Raw genomic sequence first — 27,830 nt, 5'->3', positions numbered from 1 at the left:
GAGCTGAGGCAGGACAGCCACCGCCATCTTGTCACCTCCAGCAGCCGTGTGCTGCAGCCAGGCCTGCTCAGGGGTGGCCAGTCCTGCTGCTACCCTGGACCCCAGCCGGCTGCAGGACCACACCGGGCACACTAGCCAATTTTCAAGGCTGCCTGACGACACTGAAGGTCTTAGCCTTGGCCAGTGACCTGCAACATGGAGGCCGAGAGCAGAGGCAGGCCAGGACCTCCTGACACGGGCGGCCCACAACCCCTCGAAGGGGACTCGATCAAGGGGCACACGGACGAACCCTGCCTCCCTCGGGGTTTACTCTCCCCTGTCAGGAGGAACAGCCACTTCCATCGACGCCCAGCTCCCCCTCTCCCCGCCATGCCTCCCGGTGCCGCCGCTTTTGAAGACCCCAGGCTCGCCCCCCAGCGCCGGCCGAGGCTGGTCGCGGGGGGAGGCGGCGCCCCGCCAGCCCCGCCGCCTCACACAAAGCGGCCGCTCGCCGCCACCAGCCTTCCTGCGAGCGACGCCCGAAGTCCCCGCCTCAACCTGCAGCCTATGAGCGAGGAGGCGCCGCCCCGAGCGGCGGCCGGATCGGGGTCGGGATCGTACCCGCTGCTGCCGCGCACCGCCGAGGAGAGCGCCGCGCTCCTGTTCCGCCGCGTCCCGGTCCCGCGGCCGGCGCCGCCGCGGCCCCCGCGCCCGCGGGGAAAGGAGGCGAGAGAGCGGTGGGTGCCGCGCCGCCGGGGATAACGCGTGGAGGCGCCGGGCGAGCACCGCCGCCTCCGCCGGCCCTCCGCAAGGTGTCGCCGTCGGCAGCGGGACGGCGGGGCCGCGGCGGCTCCCGCCGAGTGCCCGTGTCCCGGGGCGTGCGGGGCCGGGCCGCGCCGCGCCGCGCCGCGGCGGAGAGGAGTGCGCGGGGGAGCGCGGGCCTGGCGGGCGGCCCGCCCTAGGGCCCACACCCCGGCGGCCGCGCCCGGGGCAGCCCGAGGAGCGGCGCCGGCGTGCCAGCCCCGCTTGCCCGAGGGGAGGCGGTCACCGCAGGGCGGTTATTGCGAATTATTTACAAAGCCCAGAGCCGAAGCGACTCCCCCGTCCAGCCACTTCCTTTATGCTTTTTTTTTTTTTTTTAATTTTTATTTTTTTATTGCCCCGGGTGTTTCCGCGGGAGATGGCGGCCCGGAGGCGACGTTTCCCCCGAGCTGGGGGGCTGGGGTGGAGCGGGGTGGGTGGTGGGGGGGCGACACAAAGGGACCGCGGGCCGCGGCGTGCTCCGCGGGGGGGGGAGCGGCCCCGGCCCCCCGCGGCGGCCGGTCGCCCTCCCCGGCCCGCCCCCGCCGCTCTTGCCGCGGGAGCGGGACCTCGTTCTGCTGGCGGAGAATAAAGAGCGAATGGGGCTTTTGGCGCCAAATGCCAGGCACCTCCCTGCTTGTATGGAAATCAGGGGGGTGGGGTTAGGCTGCTCGCGCTTTCCTCTTTTATTTATTTTTTTTTTTAATGCTCCCCTCCCCGGGTGTGTCAGCTTTTTTTTTTTCTCCCTTTTTTTTTTTTTTTTTTTTAATGCCTTTTTCGGGGGGTTAATAATATCCAGCAGCTTCAAAGCCAGGCAGTGACAGTCATCTGTCTGCAAGCACAGGGTGAATGCGGAGGCTCGGGCCAGCCGCGGGGGCCGGGCGGGCTGGCGCTCAGTAAAGTGCAACATACAAGATCATCTGCTTTTTTTTTTTTTTTTTTTGCCTTTTTTTCCTTTCCCCTTCCCCCCCACCCCCCACCCCATCGCCACTCCTCCCCCTTGCAACACCCACCACCATCACCAAGGAGGTAAGAAGAGGAAGCTGCAGGGTCTGGGCTGTAATAAGCAGGAGGACAAAAACCCAATCAAATAAATACAATTCCACATCGCGTTTGAGTTGCTGAACTGGGGAGGATGGGAAGGGGAAGGAAGCGCAGGGGCATGGCAGCGCGTGAATGGGTTTTTCATTGAGCAGAAGAAAATCCTGGAGGATATTTTGGTTTTATTTTGGAGCTGTCGCGTTGAGATCGCCTGGGTTTTGTAGGTGCCTCTTTACTGCTTTGCATTTTTAACGGTTTAATGTATTTCACGAGTAGAAAAATGTACAATACTGGAAGTGATCAGGGGGCGGGGCAGGGGGAGAGCAGCTGAGCCGGGCTCGTTTCTTTGCATTTCATCATAAGGCTTTTAGTGGATTTTTTTTTTTTTTTTTGCCGTTTTTGGTCTCCGTCTCAGCGTCAGCTGCTGTGAACCCAACAGAACGATTTTCCTTCGCGTTACCTTAACCGAGCTGAAGGGAGACGCTGAATGTCTCCTTTGGACTTAAAGTCTTTTTTTTTTTTTTTTTTTTTTTTAATGTCTGATGCAACTGAGGTCTCGGAAGAGGAATGGGGCTGTGGTTGACTGGTCGTGGCTAGTGAGTGGGGGGTCCGGCCGAGGTAAGGGCGGCAGCGTGCATTTTCGGGAAGTGAGCGGGCTGCAGAGCCGGTGTGCGTGCAGGGGGCTGGGTTGCATGAAGTGGTGAAATGCGCGAAGTTGTTGTCCTTGCAGCCTCTCCGCTGCTCTTGTCTTCAGCTGGGAAAAGGGGGAGAAAAACTTCCCGTACCTTCTTGGCAAATCAGGAGGCTTTGTTGGAGGCGCCGGGGTGGTTTTAATACATTTTTGTGAGTGAGATTATTACATAAGGTCGATAATTTCTGTTGCTGCTGGATTTCCCCTCCTCCTCCTGTCCCCCTCACCCCCCCACCCCCTTGTGTTTTGTGCGGATTTCTCCGGCTCGCTTTGAGTGAATGAACTGGCGATTTGCGAAGTTGCAAAGAGCCCCTCCGCCCCCTTTTTTGCATCCTTCTCTCTCCCCTCTGCACTGCCTCGCAGATGACAAAAGGAGTAAACTTCCTCGACTTTTGCTGGCATATTAAAGAGGGCTTTCTGGAGAGATTACGGTATCAAAGCCTTGCATCTGTCTACAGTTCCTCCGCCGTTCCGAGCGTTTGAAGCGGTGCGGGGGGAGGAGGCGAGTGCTATGTGCGGGAGCACCGCGGTGCTCTGCCGAACCGCGCCGGCCGGTGCCGCGTCCCCCCGGAGAGCCGGGGGAGGCGGAGAGCCCTGTGTCTGGCAGCGCGACCTGAGAGCCTTCCTCCCGGTGTCCTGAGTGGGGAGCAAAGGTGTGCGAGATGCTTTTTTTTTCCTGAACTTGCAAAAAGGCTCCCTCTTTCTTGCTGTTGATAAAGATGGGATTATTATTTTTTTTCCTTCGGCTAAGAGGAAGGAAGTCACATTCGTGTCTGTTTGTTTCTTCGTGTTTTAATTGTGGATTTTTTTTTTTTTGGTTTAGTTTCAGGTCTTGGGAGAACCTCTCTTCTTTCCCTTGGTGGAAATACCCGTAAAACCTGTCCTTAAAACCATCGCCCGACCCGGGGATCAGGAAGAAGAGACCCGTGATGCCAGGAATGGTCAGTAAAAACACAGACCTCGAGTTCGACTCTTTGCAGCCCTGTTTCTACCCGGACGAAGATGATTTTTATTTGTGCGGGCCGGACTCTGCTCCCCCAGGGGAGGACATCTGGAAAAAGTTTGAGCTGTTGCCCACCCCTCCCTTGTCTCCCAGCCGGGCCGGGCTCCAGGAGCACCCCCCGGGGGGAGCCCCGGTGCCGTGGGGAGGAGCGGCCCTGGGGGGCTGCCGCCCCGCCGACCCCCTGGACTGGGCGTCCGAGCTGCTCCTGCTGCCCCCCGAGGCCGACCTGTGGGGGGGTTCGGACGGAGGCGACTTCTTCGAGACGGGCCTCGGCGTGACCAACAACCTCAACTCCATCATCATCCAGGACTGCATGTGGAGCGGCTTCTCCGCCCGCGAGAAGCTGGAGCGGGCGGTCAGCGAGAAGCTGCAGGGCAAGGCGCCCGCCGCCGCCCCGCCGCCCCCCCCGGGAGCCACCGCCGCCGCCGCGGGCAGCCCCGCCGCCGCCGCTGCCGCCGCCAGCGGCCGGGCGGAGCTGGGTGGCGCCGTGCCCGAGTGCGTGGACCCGGCCGTGGTCTTCCCCTTCCCCGTCAACAAGCGGGAGGTGGCGGCGGGCCGCGCCGGGGCGGCGGTGACGGCGGGCGGCGGGGCTCCGCGGGGTGGCCGCCCGCCGCGCCCCGCCGGGGACAACCGGGCCAGCAGCAGCTCCGGGGACGACACCCTCAGCGACTCAGGTAAGCGCTGGCGGTACGCGGTGCGGGCCGGGGCGGGAGGTGGTGGCGCTGCCCCGGGGGCCGGGCCGGGCGGGGGCGGCTGCGCCGTGATCCGGTCCCCGGCGGGGCGGTGCGGGGCGATGCGGGGTGCGGGCCGGCCGGCAGGCGGCAGCAGACGTGACGGCAGCGGCGGGGCTCCCGCAGCGGGGGGCAGCTGGCTCCCGGCCTCCTGTCCCAGCAGCAGCGGGCCTGGGAGAGCGGGGCAGGAGCCCCTGCGGGCAACGTGCCCAGCCCGTGGGGCTGGGACCCGCCCGGGGCTTCCTTACCTTCTCCTGCCCCCTACGGCTGGCTCCCTCCGGCTGTGCTGGAGGGTGGGGGGGCGTGGCGGGGGGGCTGGTGAGCAGAGCGGGCTGCCACTGTCACCCTGGGGACGGGGGTCGTGGGGGATGAGCGTTTGTGCCATCAGGCGTGATTTGGGAAGGCTGGAGCAGGCTGGTGACCCCCCTCCCCAGAGCAGCGCTTGCCCTTGCCCTGACAGAACCTAAAATGCCCAGAAACACCTCCTGTCCGTGCCTGGAGAGAAGTCCCTTTGGGCTGACGGATGAGCTGGTCCGTATGACCGTCGCCATAAACTCGGTGATCTGCCCCGGGTTTGGAAGCCTGCTGTCCCTTTAATGTCTGGTTTGACAGCTTTGGGTGAGGAAGCACTTCCAACAGCTGTCTTCTTGGCAGTGCACCAAGCGCTGGCTTAAAGGGTCCCCGGCTGGAGCAGCTTCACCTTCTGCCTCAGAACAAACCCAGCGATTGTTTCGTTTTCTGGCTGCTTTGCTACCAAGCCAGGGCTGCGTTGTGGCACTGTGCATCCCTTTTGTATCCCAGCTCTACCATTCCATTCAAAATACGTACATGCTGTTGAAAAACTCTTTTCTGCCGCTGAGTTTATGTGGGTGGTAGCCCCACTTTGATTGAAAATTAGAACTGGGTTTTTTTTAAAAAAAAAACCTCATTAAGCTTATTAAACTTTCAGAAATCACTGTTCTTCAGTCATTTCATGTATATTACATACTTTTCCAGATCTATATCTAACTACAGATGGTGGGCACACCCTGTTTTTGACATCAGTTATTTCATTGCTGCTTTTACTGTACATATTTTGGCAATAAATACATCTGGGTTGATACTTGTTCGGGGTATTTTCTGTGAGAATAACATCTATTTAACGCTCCATTTTCTTTTATCTGAAGATGATGAAGATGAGGAGGAAGAGGATGAAGAAGAAGAAATAGATGTTGTGACAGTGGAGAAAAGACGCTCCTCCTCCAACAAGGCTGTTACCACCCTTACTATTACAGTGCGTCCTAAAAATACCACTTTTCCATCAGTCAGGACACAGCAGAATGAACTGATTTTAAAGCGTTGTGCACCAATTCACCAGCAGCATAATTATGCCGCTCCTTCTCCGTACATGGAGAGTGAAGATGCTCCACCGCAGAAAAAGTTAAAAACCGAGGTGCCCCGTCCAGTAAAACCCACAATCCAACCAAAGTCTAAGAGTTCAAGTCCTCGAAACTCAGATTCAGAGGATAGTGAACGTCGACGCAACCATAATATCCTGGAGCGTCAACGGCGTAATGATCTACGGTCAAGTTTCCTCACATTAAGGGACCATGTTCCAGAACTGGTTAAAAATGAGAAAGCTGCAAAAGTTGTGATCTTGAAAAAAGCCACTGAATATGTCCATTCTCTTCAGGCAGAAGAGCAGAAGTTATTGCTAGAAAAGGAAAAATTGCAAGCCAGACAACAACAATTGCTAAAGAAAATAGAGTACAAGCGGACTTGCTAAACTTTTTTTTTTGGTGTTTTTTTTTTGGCTGACCAGGACAGTCGTTGCCACTTTGCACATTTTTGATTCTTTAAAAAAAAAAAAATTGTGTTTTTTGACGTTAAGAATGTTGGTTTTACTTTCAATCCAGTCCCTGAAGTAATCTACAAACTATATTATCCGGGTACGGAGCAAATGGAGGTTCTTGCAAGGAGTTTATTGCAAGACTACCAAACAATGGACTGCCTTTGTTTTTCTCCTTAAGAACTGTAGATGGTGGGGATTTTTTTTTTTTAAATTGTTGTGAGCATTTGGAGCTGCTGATGACATCTAGTTGAGTTTTGAAACGTTCATTCCTAAGTTTTATGGTGCTTATGTTCTAACAGATGTTACTTTAGGGGTTGGCATTTGTAACCCTGTGGGAATTTTCTGTAAATACCATCTACACACTTGCCTTTTGTACATGTCTTGGGTTATGAGAGGTGGCTTTTGCTACCAGTATTAGACTGGAAGTTCATACCTAAGTACTGTAATACCTCAATGTTTGAGGAGCATGTTTTTGTATACAAATATATTGTTAATCTCTGTTATGTACTGTACTAATTCTTACATTGCCTGTATACTTTAGTATGATGCTGATACATAACTAAATTTGATACTTATATTTTCGTATGAAAATGAGTTGTGAAAGTTTTGAGTAGATATTACTTTATCACTTTTTTGAACTAAGAAACTTTTGTAAAGAAATTTACTATATATGCCTTTTCCTAGCCTGTTTCTTCCAGTTAATGTATTTGTTAATGTTTGGTGCATAGAACTGGGTAACTGCAAAGTTCTGTGTTTAATTTCTTCCAACGATGTACATTTAGTGCTGCGTCTTATAGCACTTTGAAATACCTCATGTTTATGAAAATAAATAGCAATTACATGATGTGCCATTTACTATTTTTCTTTTAAATGAAGTTCTTTTAAATAAAATTTTTAACTTCACAATGTTCATGAAGTACAAAAGCAGGGTCCCATGTCCTGGGGACTTGAACCCTGAAACTATAGGTGATGGTCTACGAAAAGTCGTCTAGGCAGGACATTTCCATTGCTGGTTAAAAAGTAATTGTAGTAAGAACAATTGTTCTATTCTTTCCGTACTTCAGATGTCTCTTGTGATGCTGGGATCATCCCAGAGGACTGAACATACCACAATTAATCGAAAGAATCCTGTGTCTCATGAAGACTTCTGGAACATCCACTGTGTGCAGAGAACTGTGAGAGATAAGAAACAATGCTAGTGTCCTTCTGCTACCGCACTGGCCTCAGTGCGGTAGAGAAGTGGAGAAGTAAATGATGGAGGCACACTTTGTTACAGCACAGAAAATATTTGTAGTAAACAAAGATCTTATTTGATTGCTGTTCTTATTTGCATTACAAAAGGCTTATCCTTAAAGCGGTCCATCATCGCGTAGGAGAATTAATGTTCTTGTTTGTAGCTGAAAATACTGTTCGTTACTACTTGTGATAAATTCAAAATCTCAGGGAAGATACAGTTCTGAGGTACGGGGAGCTATGAAGCATGTGTCAAATGGCATGTAGTCTGAACAGTGAAACTTGGCAGGTGGTTGTCTCAAGAGGTGTGATGGCATTTGGTGTGACAGGAACAAGTCTGTGAAATATGTTTGGTCATTTTGGTAAGCTTGTTGAGACCAAGGAGTTGTTTTATTTTTTAGTCTGTGCAGGTATTTCTGACGTCTTTCCCCATATGTGCCATATGTCTGTGCCCTACAGTAGCTTGTTGGTTTACTCATAGCCTATGCATTCTTGGGCCCCAGCCAGCTTCTGAACCAGGAACATTGGAATTGTATTTGCTAATCTTACAGTGCAGTAAATCCAGATCCTCAACAGGCACAAATTGGTGTAACACTGTTTAGATTCATCTAGACCTACACAAGATTATGCCATTTGAAGAACTGGCCTTCTAAATTCAGGCTTGAGGACCACAATCATTCCATAAATAGCATCCTTTTCCTTCCCTTGATGTGGACTTGATTGTGCTGCTTCTACTTTCTCAGTACAGTATAAAACCAGTGAAAGACAAAGCCCAAGTAGAGACAATTGATGTGGACAGTCACAGGCTACATGTGATTTTACTAGCTACAACAAACAAACAAATTTCAAACCGTATTTTATTAGAAATTTTTGTTGAACTGCTGTCATACTGTTTTCAAACAAGGTACAAGACATGAGTCCTCTTGAAGAAAGCTTTTCAAACATCTGTTGTATTGTCCTTCTAACTTGTGCCTGCTTGACTTCCAACAAATCCTTCTTAACATGAGTTTACAGTTGGACTTAGAAAAAAACGTTACAGCTGTATACTGGCCGAATACTTTCCTAGCAGATGCAAATCATATTCTGAATAAAAATAAATCACAGAATGATCTGTCAGTGTCTCTACAGTGTAGGAATGTACTGTCTAAGGACTGAACATGCAAAATTGAATGGAGATTTCCTTTCCATTTCTGGAGAACATCTGGTCCAAATCTTCTACTCAGAACATGTTGCTCAGGGTCATACGCAGCCAAGCTTTGAATGTCTACAAGGATGGAGATTCACAGCCTTTCCGGAGAAAACATTTCAATTTTTGACTACCATCACTGATACAAATTTTCCTACTATCTATTTGGAATTTTCCTTGTTGCAACCCCTGTCCATTGCCTCCTGTCTTGTATTTAACCTCCCAGAAGAGTCTGGCTCCTCGTCTCTGTAACCTCCCTCCCGTTAGGTAGTTGAAGTCAGTAATTACTTCTTCATTCTCTTCTTGAGACAACCAAGTTCTGCCTTGTATTGTTGTGGTATCCAAGCATTTAGAGTATAATAAAGGTGTCAAATACTCAGATTTGTTTGGATATTCAGCACAAATCCCATTTGAAAGCCTCTTTTTCAGTGTGGGAGTCTTGGCCTGATCCTTTTGAATTCAGTGATAAACGTTCAACTGATGTCAATGGAGATAGGATCTGGCCCCACAGGGTTCAGATATGCTCCTGTATACTGTACTGGTCGCTGCTATGTGCTGTACTACCAGTACTTTGGGTTTGTCTTTTTTTTTTTTTTTTCTTATTTCAAATAATTTTCAGCAGTTCATAGGTTTGTTTTCATATTGTTGCTGTAGGGAGTAAGTTGTCAAGGACAAATGTTTTCATAAACAAAAACCTCAGTTCTAGGATGTTATTAAGTTCCAGTTGTTAAATAGAAGATAGTGCTCTTTTGATTCTTTTGTATTTACATGATAAAAAGAATTGAGAGCTGTAGGAAAGATAGCTTTTGAAAAGAGAAGGTAAACAATTCATTTAGTAATATTTTCTGAAGAATCAGTACCCGGAAGGGTACATAAAGGACATAGAGACATAGCAACAGCAGTAACAAAAGATCCTTCTGCATGTGTATCTAGAGTGCAGAGTCCATAAGGACTCAGTCAAACCATGAATTGAGACACTATTCCTTTTTTAAAAAATATACATACCTACATTTACATAACAAATACAAGCATATCTGTCTGGAGAATCTGTTAGAAAATGTGGCAAGTACCTAATAAGTGCTTATTAAAAAGCAGGTATTGCTGATTCCTGAAGGGAAAACTGAATTAGATTGATTGCAATCTTACCTTTCTATTATTAAAACCCCCAAGTTCTTTTTCGTGTAAGATAGAATCTGCTGGTGGAATCAGATGGCTTCCTGCCAAATCACATATCCCAGAGGATGGTCTCCTTCCACTTTTCTGTTTATTTTCTTAAAAATACCACTAAGAACACAAGAGACTTGAAACACCAAAATGAAATGATTCCTCCATAAACTAGTATAAGTAAAACACCAGCGGGAGAGCTTAAAAAGGTGAAATGTGTTAACGATGTCATTACCACTAGGTCACCCGTTGCCATGAGTGCGAAGGAAAGTGCATTTCTCAAATCTCAAGCTACTGTTATGGCAACTTATCACCCGGTCTTGGCAGGACTGCCTGAGATTTCATGATGTGTGTAATTTGCAGAGGGCACATTTGCTCCTGGTAAGTATACTGATAAACCAAGCTACAAGAAAATTATTTTAAAAGGATCCCATTCTGAAGGCTGAATTTCCTGGCTTGTGGCTGGTTTAAATCATAGAATCATAGAGTAATTTGGGTTGGAAGGGACCTTTAAAGGTCATCTAGTCCAACTTCCCTGCAAGGAACAGGGACATCTCCAACCAGATCAGGTTGCGCAGAGCCCTGTCCAACCTGGCCTTGAACGTTTCCAGAGATGGGGCATCTACCACCTCTCTGGGCAACCTGTTCCAGTGTTCTACCACCCTCAGTGTAAAAAATTTTTTCCTTGTGTCCAGTCTGAATCTGCTTCCTTCTATTTTAAAACCATTATCCCTTGTCCTATCACAACAGGCCCTACTGAAAAGATTCTCCCCGTCTTTCTTATAAGAACCTTATAAGAAGCCAAATGTGTATTTTAACAAAGTAACAAGACTGTCCACTTGGTACTTTGAAGAAAAAGAAAACCAAAAAAAGGTATTTTGCTTCCTGTATTTTTGATCACAATATGGCTCAGCTAAATAATGCAGAAATGGAAAAAAAAAATGTACCTACCTACAAAGCAAATACAATTAATGGCAAGTATTTTAACTCCATGATGAAATGGATGGGTGTGTAGACTTATCAGACTTTAATTTTATCAGACTTATAACTAAATTATGACCATTTGTTACTGCTCTCTGAAGTGTTGAGTTACATTTCATATGCCTAATCATTGTTAGACTCCATATGTACTATTACAGCTGCTCTGTTTGTGAGCTATATCATTTGCCATGATATAGTTCTTCCATCTGGCATTGTTTAGATAAGTGGACACGTTATTTTGCAGTGAAATAAGATTATTTCTTTTTTCTTATTCTGTAGTCCCAATTTCCCAACCTCATTTGTCTGCTTTAAGTATTTACTGCTTTCTATCTGCTTTCTATCTTCTATACTGCATGCAGTTAGGGAGAGGAACTGTCTTCTGTGTTGTCTGTCTGAAGCTGAAGTTAGATTGTGTTCCTGTGAGCTGCTGTATCGATCATTACAAAATTATGACAAGAGACCTCTTGTCCAAAAGAACAGTGTCTAACAGCTAAATAGAGTGTAGTTTTGTATTAGAGGTAGAATGAATCATGTTTTCTACATCTGTTTAGTTACACCTTCTAATCTACAAGCATTACAAGCTTTACACAGTTTCAAGCACCTAGCTGCTTAGCTTCCCAGTTCTGCTTATGTAGTCACCAGAGAGACACAGGCTGCTCCCAAAGGACAGTTCAGAGCATCTACATTGGGCTTTTACTGGAATGCACCCAAACACTGCTCTGTACTGTGGAGAAAGAGTGATTACAACATAAAAGGGGTGATAACATGAATAGTTGTCTTTATTGCTGCTGGGTACCATCAACAAGTTGCTTGCTCCATAGCTGATCTTACTTACCAGATGAAATTTAAAGCAATGATTTGGAGAAAACTGCAGATTAATAGATTTATTTCTTAGAATAAAACAGTGGATGAATGTAGGATATATAGTTAATTTAATTGATGTAGTCATTTTAGTTGCAATTAAATAAAATATTTCACTTATCTCCATTTTGCTTCCTAGCACCGTAAAAAATAACTACGTAGTGTTTTAGCATTCAAAGGTTTCACTTCCTCAAAGAACAGCGCAGTGCATGTGTGTAACAAATCAGAATATTATTTCAACTGCTATTTTTAGTATCTGTATGCAAACACCTTTCTTCTTGTGCAATACAAGGCAAACAATTACATTACAGTAACTACATTGTAATTAATATTGTAATGAATTTAATTTTAATATGTAATTAATATTGCAATTTATTATGTAGGAGATGAGGGAACTACCCAGTATCATATGCAGAGTTCAGTGGTGGCTAGTAGCTGGGAATCCTCATAAAACATTTTTAAAACCACTTAGATAATTTCATTCTTTTAAATTCCTAATATCAATCTTAAAATATCCTTGAAATATCATGAATTTGCTTTTTAGTCTAGAAATTATCTCTGTCTTCTAAATCTGTCATTAGATCGGGCACTTTATTAGTATTCTTTTGGGGGCAGATGTTCAGAAAGGAAAAACGTCAAAGAAAGGAAATTGCACTGCCTGTGATATTCACATCCTTGGAGTTATGTGCCAGGGTCTTTAAGGTAGAAATTCATCTGTAGACTGTGTGGGGGATTGTTGTGGTGAGATAAAGGTTGATTTGGTATGAGCAATGTGAAGGATAAAAAAGAAAAAAAAATGCAAATGAGAAAGACTTCATTATTTACCCGACAAATTTAAAGAAAATAATAATGCTAACGAGAGAATGAAACCAGACCTAATAGCCAGTGGTCATGCTTGAGTATATTCTTGCAGGTGTTCCACAGCAGGAATTAATACTGGATGTTTTACAGACTCATAGAATCACAGAATGGTTGGGTTGGAAGGGACCTTCAAAGGTCATCTAGTCCAATCCCCCTGCAAGGAGCAGGGACATCTCCAACCAGATCAGGTTGCTCAGAGCCTCATCCAACCTGGCCTTGAATGTTTCCAGGGATGGGGCATCCACTACCTCTCTGGGCAACCTGTTCCAGTGTTGTACTACCCTCAGAGTAAAAAATTTCTTCCTTATATCTAGTCTAAATCTTACCTTTTTTTTTACTTTGAAACCGTTATCCCTTGTCCTATCACAACAGGCCCTGCTGAAGAGTTTATCCTCGTCTTTCTTATAAGCCCCCTTTTTGGCACTGAAAGGATGCAATAAGGTCTCCCTGGAGCCTTCTCTTCTCCAGGCTGAACAGCCCCAACTCTCTCAGCCTGTCTTCATAGGAGAGGTGCTCCAGCTCTCTGATCATTTTTGTTGCCCTCCTCTGGACCCGCTCCAAGAGGTCTGTGTCTTTCCTGTGGTGGGGGCTCCAGAGCTGGGTGCAGTACTCCAGGTGCAGTCTCACGAGAGCGGAGTAGAAGGGGCAGAATCACCTCCCTTGACTTCTGGCCACGCTTCTTTTGATGCAGCCCAGGTTGCAGCTGGCTTTCTGGGCTGCAAGTGCACATTGCTGACTCACATCCAGCTTTTCATGCGCCAGTACCCCGAAGTCCTCCTCGGGGCTGCTCTCAGTCCCTTCATCCCCCAGCCTGTATTGATACTGGGGGTTGCCCTGACCCACGCGTGGGACCTTACACTTGGTCTTGTTGAACCTTAGGAAGTTCACATAGGCCCACCTCTCCAGCCTGTCAAGGTCCCTCTTGGATGGCATCCTGTCCCTCAGGTGTGTCAACTGCACCACTCAGTTTGGTGTCATCTCCAAAATGACTATCCTAGCAAGCAGCACGTGCAATTTCTGGTTGTTTTGGGTTTTTTTTTTTGGGGCGGGGGGGGCATCATACAGTCTTCCTACCCATCAGCTATTTCCAGCTGTAATGTGGAAAGACTCAGAAGGTGTTAATGTCTTATGTGTGATCAGAGCATGTCTACAGGATTTTGCACTACTGGTGAGATTGGAGTTCTCTGTCTCAGTTCACAAATACCTAAGTAAGGCTTGCACTAAGTAAATCTCTGAGCAGTTCATTATGTTCAGAGCTTCAGCAGTATTGTGTCCACTTTACACAGTGGAAAGTCAGGTAGACTCTAGAGTTAGGAACAGTTGACAAGATTGAGAAAGTCACAATTATTTAAACATAGACATAGATGTGACAGCATGTAATACTCAAATCTACAAAGTTTCCTGATATCAAATGGTTTGGATAAATGTTTGTCCTGTGAAACTACAAGGTGTTTAGGCACCTGTACAGCATCTGTGAATATGGTCCTAAAGAGCTAGAAAATAATATTTAGATTCCTAAATCAGGTGCTAAAATGAGAACGGTGCTATCTAACAGCCTTTTCCTGAAAATGGCAATGCTTTTTTTATATTTAAAGAGATGTGTAGAGGCTCATGCTTGATATTCCTTCACTCTAAGAAATTTGGAACATGTTTAGTTGATCCTTTTATAATTTCATGTACTCTTAATTAAGAGTTTTCTTACTGTAAAATAAAATCTAACAAGGATGCAAACATATTCAATTTTATCTAGAAACCTGGTCATAAAAAAATGTACTGTAAACTGTGTTTCTGGGTTTTTTTTGCTTCTCATTTTTTCCTACAATCATTAATTTTGGTCAGGGTTCGCAGTCACCATTCTTGAGGCACATCCTCAATAATTATTGTTAGAAACATTTCTCTAAAAGAAAATTGAGTCCTACTGCTCCTGTCTTCCACTCATTTTATTTCACTTACACATCTTAAAGGTTCTTCTTGAGCTAGTCAAGTAATTTTAAACCCAGTTCCATCTAGTTAATATTTTCTGCAAAACTTGTATCCTTTTGCTTTTGTTCTCTATAATATCATCTCCATAATCTTAGCTTCCTTAGGGTTTTTTTTTTATCCTCTCACATCTCCTGTTTATCATCAATGTATAGCAATATTCATCATTGCCAGAAAATTGCTTGCATTACTGATAAAATTTCTTAAAACTTTTCTCGTGTTACCATATTGCATGGTGGGCAGGCCCTTATTTTCTCCTTCTCACACCTACAGAAAGCTCATTTAAGGGGCATGTTGATACATTTCAGATGTTGATATACTGACAACATTTTACATTAAATTAAATGATAGCACATATCACATTCTTTTCAATGTAAAAGAAAAAAACCCACAGAAAGTAGATGAACATTTAAAAAAAATAACTATTAACTTTTCACTTAATCACTATTAACTACTTCTGTTACTGGACCTCTTACAGTACTCACTATTTCAGTGTTTCCCTTCACCCGTTTCTATAACCTCACTCCAGTAGTCCTTATAACTTTATTTCTCTGTTCCTTTTAAAAAATTATTTATTTTCACAGCTCCTGTCGTCTTCAATAGCTGTTCCATATGACCCTATGTCAATTCCTTCTTTCATTCAACACTTAAATGCGTCACAACTTTTTTGCTTTGCAGTCTCATCTTTTCTCCGAGTCTGAATTTCTCTACATTTCTCCGAATTTTCTACATTTCTCCGAATGTATTTTTTTTTTTTAATTTAAGTCTAAAATACAGGATCCCATTTGAGCTGCTGAACACTTGCTGAGTGGCTATAAGTCTGTTAACTTCAGTAGGAGTATATAGAGAACTCAAGACCTTCCAAGATTTCTAAATGAAAATTTTAGATACGTTAAGTTACATTACGCTGTATTTTATATTCTTTTCCATTTTTTGAGTCCTAATTTCTCACTGGCATTTGTTTGTGAAAAATTACTTCATAAAAACACAAGCATGCAGTTAGAATAAAATAGGTAGAATAGTGCATATTAATTAATACTGTTTCACTTTTGTCAGTAGTACCTTTTAAAGACTGAATGTTATACTTCTGGAGAAATTTAAGCATATGCATTCACTATCAACTAGGAGCTGTTAAGTTACTCATGAACTCCTTTGTTAAAGAAAATTACACCTTTCTTTTCTGCTGCTGGTGTTGACACTATTCAGTGCTTGGGTGCTTTAGTTATGCAAGCACCAGTGAAAATAAATAGCAATTAGAAGTGGTCAAGAGTAAGGTGTTTGGCTGTCTGTCCTACTGAAAAAAAATTAAATTAATGTTTTTTTCTCACTTTTTATAAAGAATGGCAATAAAACAAAACAAATCTTGGGTGCCTAATTGATTTCTTATCAGAACTCTTTAATTTTGAAATTAAGTTTAGTAGCAAATGTTAGAGATAAATACTTGCTATACTGATCCATGTCATTCTACAATTTTATAAGAGTGCCTTCAGCCTATAATGTGTGTATTATCACTTATGTATGTCCTTTAACGAAGACGCAGCTTTTGAACTCTTGAGAGCCTGGTCATAGAAGTGTTAACCAAAATTCAAGCTGCATGTTAACAGGCATGAAGAAACAGAAGGAATACAGAGACTAAATTTCTTACGAATAGTTAAAGAAAAGAATAGTAACTGTTGAGGGCTGACTGCATATCACTTGGTCCTATTTGATGACCTATGCACACGACAATGAAGCATATTTATGTGAATGAGAAGCTCTAACTAATAATATCTCAATTAAACCTCAAACCTTGATGATAGTGCATATTTATATTTTACACTGGAACAGGGGTTCCTAATCTTATTTACTTTGTGCACAAACATACTGCAACAACATCAAACCATATGTGTTTCAAGGGGATGTACTCACTGTACTATTGCTGCTGATGGGATGAGTGCACAGTTTAGGAGTCCAAGCTTACTCCAGACAGGAGATCCAAGCTCACTCCAGAAAAGTCTTTGATTTTTTCTTTCATTGGCTGGAGAATAATGACCCAAGAAGGGATTTTACTTACGCATTTGTTCTGGTTGCCCAGAAAACTGAGCTGATATATAGTGTAGCACCTTGGGAGTCAATGGCATTAGGACAGATTATGCCAACTGAGGAGGTGGAGTTGAAATAAATTGAGAAACCTGATAATAACTGTGCCATTGTATATGTGGAAAAGTATTTGAAGTCCTTCACTGTTTTGTTGTGACCACATGTAGATATGATTTTTAATGCCCTAAACCTCCTTAATCAAGATCTTAGTTTTAAAAATTGTTATTAAACATCTTTGCTGAAAGTATATTTATATTTGATATACCACAAATGTCGCCTACATCTCAGCAAATATGCACTGTGATTAAAGGGTATAATCTCTCAAGAGCGGTTTATAATAATTTTAATTACCCTAGACTTAATAAAGGGAGTTAAGGGATTTAATAAAAGGGCATTAAGAGATTGCCAAAGGGTTAAATATATATATTTTTATAAGAAAAATTGTAAAGCTTTTGTGGCTTTGAGGTGGGAAGGTGGTAAGGCTTAGTGGGAAAAGAGGAGGAGGTGAGCAAAAGTCAAGATGAGGATTAGTGTCAATTAAGCTTCCCTTTGAACCTGCTAACTTGCATATGCAGAACCTGACACAGCTGAAAATATTTGCAATTTCCTGGGCCACACCGAACCAGAGAAGTTGGTGTACAACTCACTGACCTATAGGAAACTGCAAGGGAGCAAAAGAAAGTTATAAAACCAGCCAATTTCTTCTAGCTCAGTGCTAAGATATTTTAGCACTAGTTCAGGGGAGAAGATTTGGAGTGCATGGTAGAATTTTGAGAGTCAGTAGATTAATTTCTCAGGTTCCAAAGATTTTGTTTGTTTTTTATCTACCTTAGATCAAAACTAAATACAGTCTCTGCCCTAATCCTCATCCTCTTAAGTTTCAGGTTAACATAGAATTTAGTTTATTTCTAGTCTTCTGGAATACAGTAAGCATAATTAGAGATGAAAAGATGAAAGTGAACTGACAATCTTCAGACAGGAAATTCTATAGCTTTTAGAAAACAAGGCAAAATCCAACATACAAACACCTAGAACATTGCCTCGCTTCACCCCTATGCTGAATCAAACCTGAAGCCTTATCCAGAGATAAGGTGGAGATCCAAAAGTAGATACCTGGACATAAATCAGCACGTGTTCTCTTGAAGGTTTTGTTGGCTGGAAGTAAAACAAGTGCTTATGTTTTCCAGTTCACGCACATTTCTAATGTGTCTTCCATTTCCTAACACCACAATCTTTCAATGCTGGGCGAAATCCTTTCTCTTGGTTGTGGGCGTTCCTGTAAGCCTCAGAGATAGGCATTCTGCACCAGGAGGCACAGAGGAGTGCCTTGGGGCTTATAATGCCCGTTGCCTTCTGTACGACATCCTGGATAGGAACAGGCTCCTTGGACAATTTTATGTGACTATGTATAAGACTCACATCTTACAACGCTTTCCCCTTCCCTCTGTCCCCAGAGACTACATCTCTGGTGTGCAGAGAAACTGAGTGCTGAAATCAGCATTTAAAAATGAAATTTAAACACAAGACAATACAAGAGAAGCCACCTTTATAATTTAAAATACCAAGAAACCTCCAGATAAATGGAACTATGTAACATTATTTAAAAAATCAAGGCCAACATGTGTTCATACATACCTGTGCATGTTTTTCTCCGCTTTCTTTCTTCCCACCTCTTTATTTATGAGTGAAAGCTAGAGAAACTAGGCCAAAGGCACTCAACTCCTTCTATATTGTGTAAAGTGCATGAGGATGCTCTCTAAGTCTACACTAAGCAAGAGATAAGTTTGAGAAAGACATCTTCTCTAGCATGAAGGCATGACAATAGCTGAGAGAATATGATTAGCTCATGCTCTGTTCATAGATCAAAAGCATAATTGTTTCCTCTCTTTTTGGAGATGTGCTAGAAATGCAAAACAATAACTATTTAAAATTATTTTTGGCAAGCAGTGACTGGAGATGGCAAGAAAAATGGAGCAACAGAAAAACTAGTATATTTTAGATAACTGGTATGCTTAATCAGGTCTTGTAGCAGAAATAATCTAAAATGGAATTTTAAGAATTTTGAGCAGGTCCATGCAGCCACACTAGCTTTGTTCTAAATTCCGTGCGGTTGTAATTCAAACAAACACTACCGAGCAAAATATATGTATTATTCTGTTAATGAATGAAACCTAGAGGTTTTTAATTCCTCTGTTGAAAAGAGATTGATTCACTGCAGTGCAATTCAAGAAGGCTGTTTCTGCTCTTGGCAGAAACAAACAAACAAACATACAAACAAATAAATCCCTAGGCATCGAACCTGCAAAACACAACACACAACAGGTTTTTTGTTTGGTTGGTTGTTTTTTTTTTTTTAACACTGGGAGCTTCTCATAAATAGCAAAGCCAGTTTTTGCTTTTTTTTTTTTTTTTTCTTTTCCTTTGGCTAAGAGCTTAGGGTCTTTACAGTGGAAATATAACATATGGATTGTAAACCTTCTGAGGAAGGAACTGTATTTCCCTTTTACTGTGGACAGCAGTCAGCTCTGCTGAGTCTCTGAAAAGGTTCTCCAGGTCTGTCTACATTGCAAAAACTCATAAAAAAGAGTAATGTCTTTACCTGGACAGGTTAAAGCAGTGTGAGCTTTAAGCACTGTTAGTGTTTCATGTTCCATATTAGCTAACTCCAGTTACCTTGTCTGTCTTGGTTGCTGGTTGAAGCTGGGGCTGCAGCGGGGCAGTGGCTGCTGCACACCTAACTGTTGGCTGACGTGGTCCCACCCTCCCTGGCAGCCAGTAGTTACATTGGTTTAAATTGCTGCGCAACCGCAGCTTAAATTATCTAACCTGGATTAGGTAACCCGAGTTAAGAACACACCGTTCTTTGTGGTGTGTTTCAGCATGACTTTCATGTTGGTTTTATGTTTCCCAGTAAAACAGAGACTGGTATGGAAAGTGAGTGTACTCAGAGGAGCACTACTGAGTTCCACTGGAGATTTAGCCTTTGGCTACAACAGGCGCGGCCCTAAGTCCTGAGAAAATTCCGTATATTCCCTGTGACTCATTTCTGCATACCTTGCTCAGGCAAAGATTCCACTTAACAGGATATTTTTAAAAAGGGCCAGACTAGCAGTTACAAAGGATATAGCTGTCAGATTGTCAGATCAAGAAAAGTTAGTTGGCTTTGCGGGGGGGGGCAGAGTAGGGGGGGGCGGAACTACACACTGTTTTCATAGCATAGGCAGCGGAAAATGTCCCTTCTAACTGTATTAGGGTTTTTAAAATTGTATGTGTAAAAATGCGTGGGCCTTTTTTTTTAAAGGTTTTTCATCATTCTGGTCCTGCTTTTTATAAAGCACTTAAGCCCATGCTGTATGTTAAATACATAGGCAGTACTATGAACTTAAACTTCATTTCATTACATTTAAGCACACGCTTAAATGATTTGCTGGACTGAGGCCAGAATGCTTGCTGAATCAAACTGAAATACAGCAATGTCTGTTCCTCCCCCTTAAACAAACAAGCACTAAATGAAATACAATAAAATAACATTCCCAGAGAAATCTTGTGGCACAAAAAGAACTGCTGCATTGTTGTATTAGTAATTTGTCTAATGTTCAGTATCTGCACTGTTCATTCAAGTGTAATGCAGTAGTAATTAGGTAAGCATTATGATTTTATCCTCATGTTATATTGGGCATAGTTTTGTAGAGGAAGAAAGTAAAATGAAACTATATAAGAAAACAAAAGCTGGAAATGTCATTCCAAATTGCTTGACTTAAACTAAGTAGTGATATTGCAGTCTTTACAGCAGCAGTGGAACCTTGAAAAAAATCTGGTTTCACTTCCCTCAGTGCAGAGTGTGCAACCCAGGACTTGTAAAGTGAGACTCACCTCATGGAGCTACAGATGCTTCATCAAGGCTCGTAAGCTCATGTCTATTTCTGGTATAAACTATAAAATGAAAATAATGCTAGTTGTTAGATATTATAAGGGAAATGTGTTGATTTTTCAAACACGCTGAAAAATATCCCATCTGTTTTCTATTCTAAGTAGAGCCAATTCAGTATCTTTTGATTTTTATTATGCTTTGTTACTAGGAGCATTATATGTAATGTACTGACAAATGAGCCAGAGTAAGAAAGTAGAAAGATTATAAAAGAAGGAATAACAATTGAACGATAACAAAGATAATGCCAAGTACCTGTGAAACAACTGGTGAAACAGCAGGAATATTTTTTACTTCATTGGATTATGAATCAGGACCTAAACCACAGTGAGTTATTTCTTTGGGGAAGGCAGTTTTATTATTTTTCTCTGCCTAAATATGCAATGCAGTGCAAGATTTACCAAAAATTTGTACATGTACATCCCCATACCCAAGCAGAACAACATTTTTAGGGTCTTTCACAGTAGGCTTTAGGAGGCCCCTAGCAAATCTGTGATGCTCCACTGACTGCACTGGAGTTATGAATAGTCTTCCATGGACAAGCTTTCTTGGTATTTCAGACTGCTAAATGCTCCACAAAGCTTTCTGCTCCCTGCTGTGCTGAGGTGGGCAGATAAGGCAGAAGGACCAAGTGACTTGTGCAGAACTATTGAAGGTATTGTGGCATCAAAGTAGAAGCTGTTCGTTCCGAATCCTTGTGCCCAGACCTTTCCTCCTCCTCCCTTCTTGTCTTTCTTCCCCAATTTTCTTTGAAAGAAACAAAATAGCCTTCTTCAGACTATGATCTATCCTCAATTTTCTGCACTAAAGTTGCAAGTTTATCAGTAGTCTCTTCAGGCGCTCAGCTGAAATGTGAAGCCCAGACATATTTCCATGGACTCAGCCCTGAATACAATAGTCTTGTTGTCTAGGTGCAGAGAGCAGGATTGGGCCCTGACAGAAAGGTCTGTTTTATACATTTTCAGGCATGCAAGATTTTTTTTTGTTTATTTTCAACTTCTTAATGTCATTTCTTTTTTCTTTCTCTTGGTAACGTTGTTATTGTACTATAAATAGTTAGACTGGTGGAAATTAAGAATATAATTAGAAAAATTAAATAGGGAAAGACCAACTGAGCCTGTCTCAGTTCTCACCGAAGCCTATTGATTTAGTTTTTGTATCTGTCAGATTATCTATGAGCTGGCAAGTGGAAGAGGCCCATGGCCTGTGATTGTCCCCTGTTACACAGTCAGCATGCGTCCTGGCAGGGCTTTGACACAACCAGTGGTTAGGGGCAGCTGGGGGCTAGCACGGGCCAGGGAGCACTGCCGTGGAGGAGGCTGTATGTGGCCACCCTGTCCTGGGAGATAAGGGGACTAAGCCATATCAATGCAAACAGCTATACGTAACAGTATATGATGCACCATGCCATGCTAGTTTGACTTAGGTCCAGAGACAGCCCACTGAAATTATTGTAGTAAATATATCCAATAAATTTGCATCCCCTAACGGACAAAGGGTCTTTCAATTTTAGTCTTTCAGTTACTTTTACAGCAACTAGACCCATTCAAATTTAGGTGACTTCTAACAGAGTTTTTGTTTTTACACCAACTAACTTAGTCAATTGCAGCTCATATTCAGTTTTTCCAAGGTCAAAGGATCTCTCCTGCTGTCCTGGCATTTGGACTTTTGCAGGTCCCAGCTGATGTACAGAGCCAGGTAAAAAATCCAGCTTCCAGTTTTGCTTCTCAGCCCTGTCTCTCATCTTTGCCTTGCTCTGGGACTCTGTTCTTCATTCTTTTTGGTTCTTCTATGCAACAGGAATGCGGCCAGACAAGGCTGTAACATATTACCTTCATTCTTCCATTTTTTCAAAACTGGCTCTTAGATGCAAAATGCACATATAGTCAATGGATTACTTTCCCTATTGACAGCTTCCCTGTGGTGACATGTGTATCATATCTCTTAATTAGCACACTCTTTCTGCACACAGTGAACTTTCTTCAGTTCAGAACATTCCTAAGAGTATTACTACATTTTATAAATAATGATAATAATAAATATTCATTGCACATACAGTATATCAAACTCAAAAGCTGTAGCTCTCATTTGGATCTTCATAGGACTATGTATGACATATTACCAATTGTGATTACATACCTGGCATTTAGAGAGATTTTTCTTAGTTACTTCCCCCCACGCCTTAAGTTAGGCTCTTGTCATCTTGCATCCACACATATGTACACTCTTGTAGAAAAGCAGTAAACAATTCCATACAGTCCTTTATCATCACACAAGGACATTTGTCCTTTATGACACATAATTCCTTTAGTCGCACTTGGTAAGCCAATATAATTATACAAAGATACAGATTTATGCTGGGGAACAGATTCCCAAGAGATTTTGAGGAAAGCATGAATGTTTCTTGTTTGTGTAATAAGAATCAATTCCTTCTAAAAGTTTTAAGATATTCCATGGAAGACTTGTACAACAAAAGACGTTGGTCCCAAAGGCTTAATTTTGTTTGGAGAAAGGGTCATGTTGTAAGAAACTGTGCTTTCTGAAGATTTTTTAGCTGATATGGGGCAGGGGACTTGAACGTATTCCAGAGAATTGCTGCTTATCTCTATAAAGCTTTCCCAAAATATGGACTTGCTGGCTGAATGGCAAGTGAGGTTTGTTGTCTGGATGCAATGATGTAGGTGAAGGACCTTCATAGGAAAATATGTCATTAAATTTATATTGGGCTTACTAGAAGAGGATGGTGGTTTTTATTTGCATATGGATATGCATATATGTGCATTTTGCTCTATTTTTTCAAGTTTATGACTGTGTCCACTCCTCTTATAAAAATGTTCTTGTTTGTGCACAGCTCTAGAGGTCTTGCAAGTGGGAGAAATTCTTCCTGCTGCAAGTGCATGAGGGAGGCTGCCTTTGTTTTCCCCAGGTTTTTGAATGGCAACCTCAGGACAGCTCAGTTACTTGTCAAAATGATTTCAAGATGCATTAAATCTATGCCTTTTTTTTTGTTGCCTGTAGGGAGAAGGGTTACATTTGAAAGCAGAATCAAGCTGAAAGCTGGACATTTGAGTGTAAAACTGATAGGATTGTCCCCAGACAGGGACAGAAGCCACTCCATCTCCCAGAGTGATGAGGTACAAACTGAAGTCTGATCTCTGCTACACAGACCCAGGTCTAAAATCATGAGAAGAGAGAGAAAGCCCAGCAAATTTCCATTGAAATACAACCCCCGTTATTTTAATTCTGAGCCATCCAGCCTTTGCTGTTAAATGTGACCCTCCGCCTGGGTGGCCAGAGAGGTGCAATCAAAATGGAGCCTGAACACCTGGATGGCGAGGGGGAACCTGCCTGAAGGGGCACAGAGGGAGATAACATGGCCTGATGCTTTTTTGTGTGCCTTTCTGTGTACTTCAGGGTGTACTCTTTTCTGGGGGGAGGGGGTGGGCAGGCTGTCTCCAGGCTGGGCAGCGGGCCCTCTCCCTCCATAGAGCCCTCTCCATACAGGCCACCGGCTGGATTTCCAGCCCATTGTTCGTCGCTGTTGCTGCAGAGACGGGAGCAGCTGCTGGATGACGGGCCTTGGCTGGCGTCCCCGGGCAGCTCGGCCGCCCTGGCCGGGCCCTGCACGGCGCCAGCCGCTCACCCTCCCGCTGCCGGTGGTGGCACGCCAGACTGTGCGGGATAATGTTTACTAACATCGGCCACATGGCTCCCTGCGTACCGCCAGGCTGCCCAAAATGTGTCAGTCCCAGTGGATTGCCAGGCACCCGGCCAACCTGCCTGCAACGTGCTGAAAAAATCTGTCAGCGGGGGCCGCTGCCCGCAATCCCGCCAGGGATCCTTCCTCACAGGAGGGGAGGATGGCCAATGTGCCCTGCTCCGCACACCTTCCTCATGGGCCACCGCGTATGGGTGCCTATAGACACAGAGCTACATATACACGTGTGTGCTCAGGGCAGCCAGGCCCTGCTTCAGCTGACCTTGTAGGGTGTGCTTCAGGTCCCTCCTGGCACAAGGGGTTCCCTTGAATGTTGGGTTTAACGCTATCGGTATCGCCGGCGGGGCTGGAGGCGGCCAGCGTCCCAGTGCCGACAATATTGTTTAATGTGTACTTTTACTGGCATGTTGTTTCTCTAGCAAATTTACAGCAGGAGATTACTGCTGGAGCTGACCTTTTTTCCTTCAGCTAGGGTAATGAATGTTGCTATTTAAATGCTCTGCCTCCACAGCTCGTGTGTTTTAGTTTTTAAAAGAGTGGCATAGTACCCAGGGGAAGCCTTTTGTTGCCTGGCTGTGAAACCTGAATACAAGCTCTCCTACTGGAAGCTTGAGAGGCAGAAAGTAACATCTGAGAATAGATTTATAGGGTGTACTTAGGCTAAATCACGTCACAGAGATAGAAAATATGAATCAGATCCTGAGCTGGTGTGAGTCAGTATAATCCCATAGAGCAGTGATCCTTACACCAGCCATGAGCTGGGTCTTGCTTCTTAAAATGCAGGCTAGCATTATCCAGCAACAGCAAGGACCGGTTTAAAGTAAGCAAAATGGCAGGTAAGTTTCCTGATAGGCAGAGCATAGTCCCTTAAATTAAAATATGCTAAATACAATAATGCCGGTAAAAATGTCTTGGAATTCTTAAATATACATGACCACTTCAGGATCAACATATTCTTTATTCTATATATTCCTTTGCAGTTTGAATGGCCAACTCCAGGGATATAAGGCCTTTGAGTGTAAAATGGATATATTAACACAAAAACATGGAAAAGAGCAGTATCACCTAATTATGAGTAGCACATCATGAAGCTTGTCCCTAGAAAGCCTACTTTTCAGAAATAGTGTGTTGCAAATGGGTCAAAAATATAAAATAAGAAATCATAGAGTTAAACACAGATATTATTAAATTTCAGTCTTCAATAAAATATCTCATGAAAAATTCATAGTCATATTATCCATCCCATCTCTCTATCTCTAAACTGATGGGGAATTATAGTCATTTTAATCAATTATGCCAAGAAATATTCCAAGAAAGAATCAAAAGGTTGCAATAACGTATTTCAAAAGTTTTAGGATGTCTGGTAAGGAGTTATTAAACACTTTTGAAACGTAAGCAGAATAATAGGAGATAGTTGGAAAACTGAAAACTTGGATTAATTTCCGCTGACTGTCCTGCATCCCCACCCCACTTCCTCTCCCTCTTATTGAGGGGAAAGGTGTTTTGTTTTAGTTGTGGATATGAATTCAAATGATGTTTTGAACATAGAGTCCCTTGTTTATCGCCTTAGTCTAGTGGTACACGCCAGTGGCCAGACAGATCATTAGAGAAGATGATTCACACTTTGATCAAATACAGGGAAATTTTGATGTCACTATCCAAGGTTTCAAGGTCCCCCTAAAAGTTCAAATTCATTCTTTTTTTTTTTTTTTTTGCAATACAGTACAACAAAGCAATGTATATACATTTTGCAAATGGGGTCCTAAATCCTTAAGAGACACATTACTTCAGTTTTAACAGAAGGTTAATTTTCTGTAATTTCTCCTAAAACACAGTAGTCAGTTAAAACAATTTCTTAACTACAAAAAACTCTCACTGTACAGAAGTACCCCAACTGGCTCCTGGTGAACCAGTGCACCAACCAGCACAAGGTAGTGGTATATAAGCATAGACCTCTAAACCTCGGTTGCAGAAAACCATTTAGCTGCATCATTAGCATCATTCAGACCTGCGTTTGTAAAGTTCCAGTGTATGTTTAGGCACTCAGCAGACAAAAAATGAAGCAAAAATAAAACAAAAGAAAACAACCAGTTTCATGCCCAAAAGAGTTCACTGTCTTCTAATATTCGATTTATTGCAACAGCAGGACTATTGCTGAATGCAGGGAAGATGTTAGACACAGATTACCAGCAATGCTCCAGTATCTTAATAAACCTCTGCAGTACCCCTAAGAAACTAATTCCTAATGACACAGAAGAAACCAGACAGTTTTAAGGAAATGCAGCCTTAGTCTGAGATATTCTTGTTTCATTTCGCTTGCTTTTTTGTTCTGTTGTTTAATAAACCCTGATCTCAGAAAAAGCTGAACAAATAGTGATGGATGTATATGTTAAAGGAGCAGCCAGGAAGCTCTCAATATAATGTGCATGCCAGGAATATTGTCAAGCCCCCATTGACACAGGCTTTGATTCAGGGCATTTGCAACCTAAATAACAGAAGACCTGCATCATTTAACAACTTAAAAGGATTGGTGCTGAATTGACAACATACAGGCAAATGAAGGACCTGATAAAATTTCAGTCAGGTAAAGACAAAACCCAGAAAATCTCTGCCAAGTCACAGAAAATCTCTGCCTTTCTAGAAAAGTATTATTTTTTTTTTCTTTTCTTTTTTTAAAAAAATTTTGGTCTAAATCACTAAATGCTCAAATTAAAAGATTTAAACAAAAAGAAAAAGATAAAAGTTTGGATATTTTTACTTTTCTGTTTTTTTTTTTTAATTGAGCATTGACATTTTTTATAAAAATCTTTGTTTTCAGTAGAAACAATTCCTATTTTCCTACTTATCATCTTGTGTGAATGTCACCAGCAGGCCTGAAACCTGTGTATGTATTCATTAGCCAAACATGAAGCCAGGTTGGCTGCTGCTAACACATACTGTCTCTAATTCTAGCATATTGGTTTCCCTGTTTCTGATAAATGCTCTTGACATCTCAGCTATCTCAGTGCCATAGAAGCTGTGCTGACTGCCTTTGCCAGACCCCTTCATGTTTTGACTTGCCATTATTCCTTGCTTTTCTTATTTATTCCCTGTCTCCATCTGACCCAGAGCAAAGCTACTTGAAGAACTGGAGTGGAAAGTAACCTGAAGTTCCTCAGGAAGCAAAGAGGGGCATGGTCACATGTACTGGAGTATCATGCCTAGCCTTGCCATTCTGTTAGCTATTTTATATAAAGATTTCCAGATAAAATAAGATATTTCATATTTAGCACTACATAAATCAGATTTTATAATTCTACTGTACACCTTGACATTGCTGCTTCATTTTCAAGGAAACCTTTAATTGCAGGATTAAAATGAAAAATTGCTATTGGAAAATTCAATTTCTTCAGCAGCTGAAGTCTACAGTTTCTTTGTATTAGCAATGATTTGCAATGAAAGAGGAATCCCACATGTAGCACCTGTTTTAAAATCAAGTTGTCAAGAAATGCAGTTTTGGAGTTAAAAAAAGTTAATTTCCTTGTTAGGTTAAACTGCAAAAACTTTCTGCTTCCTCCCCTTTACCTCCTTCTCATCCACCCAAACCAAAGTATTAAAAAAAGTGCATTCACTTTCACATTGTTAATAAATATCTGAAATTTTCATTTTCAAAGTTTCTATGCTAAATGTAGATTTTTTAAATAAGAAGATAAAGCAAACTTAAGTATGTAAGAAGAGTGTTGATAATGAAATGAAAGATTTTCATATAACCCAAGACAGAAT

At 43.0% G+C, this 27,830-nt stretch overlaps 1 protein-coding gene across 3 annotated transcripts; it reads left to right on the top strand.

The window, feature by feature from the left end:
* The first annotated feature begins 620 nt into the window (after window positions 1-620).
* Window positions 621-6,915, top strand: MYCN (MYCN proto-oncogene, bHLH transcription factor). Of its 3 annotated transcripts, none has more exons than XM_086744490.1 (3): window positions 621-716; window positions 3,336-4,189; window positions 5,413-6,915. In XM_086744490.1, exons 2-3 carry the CDS (start codon window positions 3,442-3,444, stop codon window positions 6,009-6,011), a joined length of 1,347 nt encoding a protein of 448 aa, XP_086600616.1. In that variant the 5' UTR covers window positions 621-716; window positions 3,336-3,441; the 3' UTR covers window positions 6,012-6,915. The 3 variants fall into 3 exon arrangements, with proteins under 3 accessions (XP_086600616.1, XP_086600614.1, XP_086600615.1); XM_086744488.1 differs by lacking the exon at window positions 621-716 and adding an exon at window positions 1,902-2,041; XM_086744489.1 differs by lacking the exon at window positions 621-716 and adding an exon at window positions 2,940-3,165.
* The last annotated feature ends 20,915 nt before the right edge of the window (window positions 6,916-27,830 follow it).

Source organism: Chlamydotis macqueenii, chromosome 3, assembly GCF_036417535.1.
Source record: "Chlamydotis macqueenii isolate bChlMac1 chromosome 3, bChlMac1.mat, whole genome shotgun sequence".
NCBI lineage: Eukaryota > Metazoa > Chordata > Aves > Otidiformes > Otididae > Chlamydotis > Chlamydotis macqueenii.
This window is presented reverse-complemented; position numbering and strand designations above follow the sequence as displayed.

Excerpts from the sequence above, each read along its gene's own strand:
- MYCN (XM_086744490.1), top strand. The coding sequence starts at position 3,442 with ATGCCAGGAATGGTCAGTAAAAACACAGACCTCGAGTTCGACTCTTTG. Across the intron at positions 4,190-5,412 it reads CGACACCCTCAGCGACTCAG|ATGATGAAGATGAGGAGGAA; the intron begins GTAAGCGCTGGC and ends TTTTATCTGAAG.